The 6771-nt window shown below is 43.7% G+C and overlaps 1 protein-coding gene across 4 annotated transcripts in view; it reads right to left on the bottom strand.

The window, feature by feature from the left end:
* cep170ba (centrosomal protein 170Ba) overlaps positions 1-6771 on the bottom strand; it is a 20529-nt gene that overhangs the window by 8130 nt on the left and 5628 nt on the right. For 2 of the 4 annotated variants that reach the window (XM_020614518.1, XM_020614516.1), the window contains exons 4-10: positions 6290-6368; positions 5511-5569; positions 4907-5063; positions 2555-2683; positions 1323-1817; positions 330-1222; positions 17-172 (exon numbers count right to left, since the gene is read on the bottom strand). In XM_020614518.1, the coding sequence (XP_020470174.1) occupies positions 17-172; positions 330-1222; positions 1323-1817; positions 2555-2683; positions 4907-5063; positions 5511-5569; positions 6290-6368 (1968 nt within the window). The remainder of the gene's footprint in view (positions 1-16; positions 173-329; positions 1223-1322; positions 1818-2554; positions 2684-4906; positions 5064-5510; positions 5570-6289; positions 6369-6771) is intronic. The other 2 variants (XM_020614517.1, XM_020614519.1) reach the window with 2 other exon arrangements.

A 6771-nucleotide genomic window follows, 5' to 3' on the forward strand; every position in this document is an offset into this window, starting at 1 on the left:
CAGCAGGAAGATTTACCTTCACCAGACTCTGTCCCTGCTCTGGAGCTGGCCTCACCTCTCCACAGCTACTCTGCCTATGCTGCTCCCTGTCCTGAACATTAGGCCTAAATGCTGATGAGGTTTCTGCTTCACTCTGGTTCATTCGCTCTGGGCTCTCAACAACACCAAACACCTGTCAGGAACAAAGCATTGTAAGAAATGTAGACTGCCAGTGTCCATGGCTCATTTTGAGTGGAACTTTCTTTAAGAAACACTGGTGAGCTTCATCTTTAAGCAACATGTGGTGATTTAAGCCATCCAATGAACAAAAATGTGACAGAACAACTTGCCTGGTCAATCTTGCTCCGTGCCTCTTCCAGGTCTTTATCTTGGACATCTGCTTCGATGGTGTAGGTTCCTGCATCACTCAGACTGTCGTCCTCTTCATTTTTGGGGCCAACATGGGGGCTCTTGACTTCCACACTCTGAAACTCCAGGGGCATCACAGGGGCCTTAAGGGGAACAGGCTTGTGGAGAGGAGAGGAAGTCTGTGGCTGACCGGGAGTGTCGGATGGAGGCGGACTTGACTGTGATACAACCACTGCCTCAGCTACTGTAGGCGGACTAGCTCTGTCTTTCTCACAGGTGGCAGAAGGGCCCTGCTTTGTTTGTCTGAGAATTTCAGCTGTGAACTCTTGAGCTAGTTTGGATCTTCTGCCCACAGTGCTAAAGGGCTTTACAGAGAGAGATATAGAATGGGATGAAAAGCTTGTGCTGATCCGGTCCTCGGTCTTCTCCCTTCGCAGGGAGCCAGCTCTTTGGAAGCCAGTGGAAGCAGAGCCTTTCAGGGGGACAGTGAATCGCTGAGTGGAGGAAGTGGTGAAGGATGGATACGGGGCTCGTCTCTCCCCAGATGGGCTTGTCTTCGCCTTCTCCTGCTGGAGCCTGAGGGTTAAGGTCTCAGGCAGGGTAGTGTTATTGATGAAGGACTGGGAACGCTTCTTTTTTAGGTTATCATCAAAGAATTCAATGACATAGGCTTGGTGAGGTTCAGACTTGCCAAGACTGGCAAGGGACTGAGAATCTGGAGGAGAGATGGACAAGGACTCGGAGGAGTCAGGAGAGGCTCTCAGTGGTTGTGGAGACACCCAGGGCCCAATCTGGTGTTCCGAATGGAAATAATCATTTTCACTGATCACAGGTGCTCCTGAATCCCTGTCAGCACCATCATCACTGTGCCTTGCTGGCAATGAAAAGACAATGAGTCAGTTTGGCAGTTGGTACATTATTCCAATTAAAACTCCTGTTTGTAAACATACGCAGACACTGTATGAGAGACTCACCATTGGTGATCTTCAGAAGTAATGGGTCACTGTTTGTCCTGTAGATGTCTTCAGCCTGCGACTTCCTCATCATCATGCTAGCATTGCTTTGAACCAGCCAATCAGCAACTTTGCTTTCTGCTGACATCACCTCAGTGGGTGTCATACCAACTTCTGTGGAGGGTAATTTGCGCTGCTGGCGGAAAGAAAACTTGGTCACATGATCCTTAATTTTCATTTTCCCTGGCGTGCATTCATCAAACTCGATGGTGAATGAGGCATGGCTTTGGACCACAGGAGGTGTGGGAGTAGAGGGGGCACAGTGAGCAGGAACTGGGGTGTCCTTTGTGGGAGCCTCATGAACTTGCGACTCAGGTTTTTTGGCAGGCCGCTGCTGGAGCTCCTTTGTTGGGATCTCGAAGTAGCTGGGCTCCCGCCGGTAGGAGAAGATGGACTTGGCCTGACTGTTGGACAGAGAACCGTTGACCTCATATTTGGCCACATCTTTGTCAGGTTCTGTTGGCAATAAAACAAAAATGAGAGGACAGTAATCAGAAATACACAGCAAGCATTCCACTCTGTGCAATGAACGATGACAGAAAATGCCATTTTATTAATAGTAATAAAAGCACATGTAAAATAGGGCAATGCTACTAGTTTTTGAGTCCCTCTCTGAGCCCACATTTATAGCTACGTTGTACACATAAAATTAAAGGGATTCTCACATCACCACAAATACATTTTTTAAGAGTTCGATTGGGCTGTCACTATCACTCCACAGTTGGTCTTTGGTGCCAGTTGGATGTGGTCAAATACCAGCTCAGAGTCCAGTGGAGAGTAGCAGAGCAGCAATAATCTGTTTCAGCCTGAGCAACATGAGGCAAACAATCACCCTTCCTCCCCTCCTCCTGCAGCTTATAGGGTCATACTCCATCACAAGGCAGACAGGCACTGCCCATTGGCATGGTATGGCCTGGCTAACAGTCCACAACTTGCAGCCAGAAACCTGCCTTGGGCTCATCATCCATCTCTCAGTGACCCACAGAGGACATCACGTAGCAGTGCCACAGAAAAACATGTCATTACAAATTGAGAACTAATTCACAGATGTCGGAATATCTCATACAGTTATTGTGCAACAAACTTAGCAGTGAATGTTTAGATTTAAATAAATAAACACTTCAGAATAAATATTGTTATTAAGACAGAGGTTTGTACCCATGGCAGTAAAAATGTAAGAAACATTCTCTGACCTAGAGACTCCTGTTCTGGAGATGTTCTACTCCTGCTTTGCTTTTTGTGTGCTGGGTCCTCATTGTCCCCCCACCAGGACGGTTGGCCATACAGAGGAGTAGGCTTGGATATTGGGGTATCAGTGGCAGCTACAAGACAGATGCGCAAACACAGACACACACCATTATTCACATGGATGCACTTGGGTCCAGGAAGGAATGGGACAAGTGGACTTTGCTTTTCTAGCTGATTTTTTTTCTACGTTTTTTCCAGCATAGAGCAGTTATGTCATTGGCAGACTGGGTCACAACACCTCTGTGCAAGGCTAGTGTTATACTGCAGTCAGAAACTGTGAGCCCCCTAGTAAACATGGCTTCAGAGAACATGTTCAATAAAGAGTTTGCAACCAACAGGTTTACTGGATTACTGCTGTTAGTGCAGGAGAAATAACCACACTCCATCGTAGTATGAGACATCTTACTAAAGACATGGCTTACCAAGTGTTGTCCAAAATTCTGCAGGTCAATGACACATTTGTAAGGCACCCTGAAGGATATAAGCCCAGTGTTGGTTAAAGTGCTATTTTAAGCTGCAGTTTTACTTTTCCCTCCAAGCTCACAGGGGCAATTTTAGAGCAGAAAGCATGAGAACTGCTAAATCAACAGTAGCTGGAGCAGATTTTATCTGTGTGAATGAGCTTCATTCACAAAGTGCTTCTCTTTAACCAACAATCCTGACTCTTCCACTGATGCATAAACTGAACAAAAGGATTTACTCAGTACAGCTCAGGGCACAGAGGGTGTGTGAGCAGCGGGAAACATAAGCAACAACAAATCCACCACCAGCTACATGGACAGAAATGGTGACTTGGCACTAAAGACCTACACCAGGGTTCAATATTAACCATGGCCTGATAGCCTGTGGCCACCATATATACCCCCAACAGACAGCCACCAAGGTCAGCCACCAAGTTTTATCCGTTCTCTGCTGAGAATGAGACTCCATGACTCAGTCCCCTGTACTTCGTCAAGGCAACACTAACGGTCCATAAACATCCCGTTTCATTCTGCACTGTTTTTACATGTTTAACTGGGCTACCAAACATGTACTTTGGCCACCAAATTTAGGAGCTGGGTGGCCCATGGGGCCAGTCCTTAAAAATATTAGTGTCTATCCCTGTAAACATCTCTTTAATTCTTCTACAACACATTGGCCTGTCAGCGGTATGCGAAGAAGCACCCTGCCTCATCAGCAGTGAGGCGTGGGTGACAGAGATAAGACTGCTTGTACAGAAAGCCCTTACTCATGCTTACTCATTCTGCCAGCTCCAGCATATCAAGGTCTTCTTTACTGACTCCATAGCCTCTCAGCTCACATGGCAGCCTAATCTCACAACAAGGCAGTGCTTAATAAAAGAAGCCACAGCCACATTATCAAGGGATCTACAGACAAGGTCAGACAAAGACTTCCTCTTCCTCATGTGTGTGAACAAGCTATTCAAATCTACTAGAGTTAAAACAGTCCCTCTCCTAAAGAACACTGGGCCACAGTTCTACAGTTACATAAGATTTAAGTTACAATAACAGTTTTGTCATTATGAGCGTCTTTTAAAAATTAACACTAAAAATTACAGCAAGCAATTAAGTGCTTGTTTATAAATCAAAGTTTTAAAAATGTAACTTTTACAGTGTGATTATTTGTAGTTTAGAATTAGGAAACGTAACGCTTAAGAACCAAACATGTTTAATTGCATATCTGCATGTCCAATTTCTGTTCATTTCTTTAAATGGCTCTCAGATATTTTGGCCAGTGACGTTGTCTGTGGAAGCGTTTGTTTGTTTGTAATTCATCAGTTGTAGGCCCTTCTCCTTATACTGTTCACTGAATGAGTAAGAGCACCCCATACGTCAGTTTTGGTTTACTTATATCCATTACTGACACTACTACATATGGCAGCTCATTCGTTGTTCTCCACTTCATAACTGCTCAAGTTTTTCTTTGTTTTGCAGTTCGTTGCTGCAACACCTTTAGATTTCCATTGTAGTATTTCTGGCTGGCTTTCTCAACTTCTCTTTTCTGTTTCTGTGTGAGATGTATGCACACAGCCCTGCATTAACCTACGCCAATTAGGAACAACTGCTGCACACTTTCATCTTACAAACACATGGGGTTCATCAATATAATAACACAGGTGTAAACAATTCTGTGGTTTAAGAACACATTCATGAATCAGATGCAGACTTTTCTTAGGAACAATCTATGAAGAAATTTAAGAAAACACTTAGGAAAATGTTGGTGAATGTGACCCAATGAACCTGCAGTCTTCCTATTACCTTCTGTGATAGAGTATGTGTCTGGACAGAGCTGTTTACCTGTCAGAGAGTGAGCTTTTCTCTCAGCCTTGTCCTGCACTTTGACATTGGAAAGAGAGTCCTCGCTCTTGTCTGAGCTCTGGAGTGGCTGCTTTTCTTTCACCTTGGCCTCCAGGGCTTCTCGACTGAGCTGCAACTGGCTAGTGTACTTCTCATGCTGCACACAGAGACAGGAGGGAAGCAGGATGTGAGAAACCTTCTGACAACAAATGGCTACAGATGTGACCATCCTCTGACATACTCTGTATGAAGAATATTCACCACAGGCTTCTCAGTAAACAGCATCTTAAAGTTAGCTCGCTAGCAGTTACAGAACTGTTGAATACTGTGCACTGTCCTAATAAATTAAGAAAATGAGAATAAAATCTTAACGTCTTTTATTGTGTTCAGTGGATTTACAAAATGCATTGTTTTCGTAATTCATTTACAACTAAAAGTTGCTTTTTTACATTACAACAGATCAATATGTAATTGTGCATTACAACTAATGACAGTAAGAGAAGAATCTGCACTTCATTATTATCAAACAGGAACCATGGAAAACATTTCTCCTAAAAGCCATTTACAAGCCTAGAAAAGAGAACCTACTGTCAGTATTACTTACTTTAAGAGCTTCCTCTGGGACTTTGTGTTGACTCTGCTCCAGGATATATACATGAGCATGTGCAGGAGGAGTTAAAGGGCAAAAACACATCTACAGTTTTGTAAAACAAGGCAATCATTTGTCTATTTGTATATATACACAGCTGAATGTGTCTGACTCAGGAAGACTGTTAGCACAGGGACTCTCACAACACAAATGTGAATCCGATACCTTAGGTATGGCAGCTGTGCAGTCAGTTTTCACTTTGTCTACTAAAAAGGACAAAAGTTCCCTTTTCTACACCTGACAAGAAAGAGGAAAAGAGATAAGCCTGCAGCACTTCAAACAAGCTCATATCTTCAGCAACATCACATGCTTCAACATATAGTGTGTGTGTGTTAGGTTCTGACACAGGCATTGCTAAATGCCTCGGTAGTCCAAACAGTTTTGTACCGTTATTGCAACTCCACTTCAGCATTCATGTGTCTTCTAGTTTGGAGGTCAAAGAGTGCAGAAGACTTTCTGTCCACAGTTGACCATAATCTAAACCCCCGACTGAAAACCGCAGGGGATTAACATGCCGACGGAGCAAAAGACCACAATAGGGAAAAGAAAATGCAAAAAAAATAGTGACTGAAACAGCTGCCAACCACTGGCTCACTTCAGTGTGGGCTGCTGATCACAAACTAAACTGTTCCAACCAAAGAGCAGCAAGTCTGTGTTACATGAATCACACAGATCCAACCAGATTTAAGCCAAATATGCGACTTAAGTTTGAATAAGCAATAAGAAAAGGATATCATAGCCAAATCGAATGACATCTGAGAGCTTCAGGGTGATGTATGTCTGGTCTGGGATTCTCAGATCATTCACAAATGTCTGCAAAATAAAGGAAAATACCATCAGGCTTAAATTCTTTTTACCGTTAATTAATGGAGTAAATGTGTTGACTCAAGTCACAGGCTGTCTGACACCTTGAGGCACACATACTGATACGTTAAGGTGCTTTGCAGTCGGCCCTGTTCCCAATGAAAGTTAATCCACCAGCACTCTAAAACTCTGATGAGTATGTTGTTATGCAACGGCAGTGCCGGCTTTCGCAGCATGCTAAATGGCCAGGTGGGAAGAACTGTGCAGTCTGCTGATCAACCAGGCTAAGTCTACACTAATAACTGGTGAGACAGAGGTTTGAGATTTATCATCAGATCACTAATTGCAAATAAAGATAATGGGGGATGTGCACAAGAGAGAGTAGAGGGTCAGATCTTAAGAAATGAAGAAA

This window comes from Monopterus albus, unplaced genomic scaffold, assembly GCF_001952655.1.
Source record: "Monopterus albus unplaced genomic scaffold, M_albus_1.0 scaffold147.1, whole genome shotgun sequence".
NCBI lineage: Eukaryota > Metazoa > Chordata > Actinopteri > Synbranchiformes > Synbranchidae > Monopterus > Monopterus albus.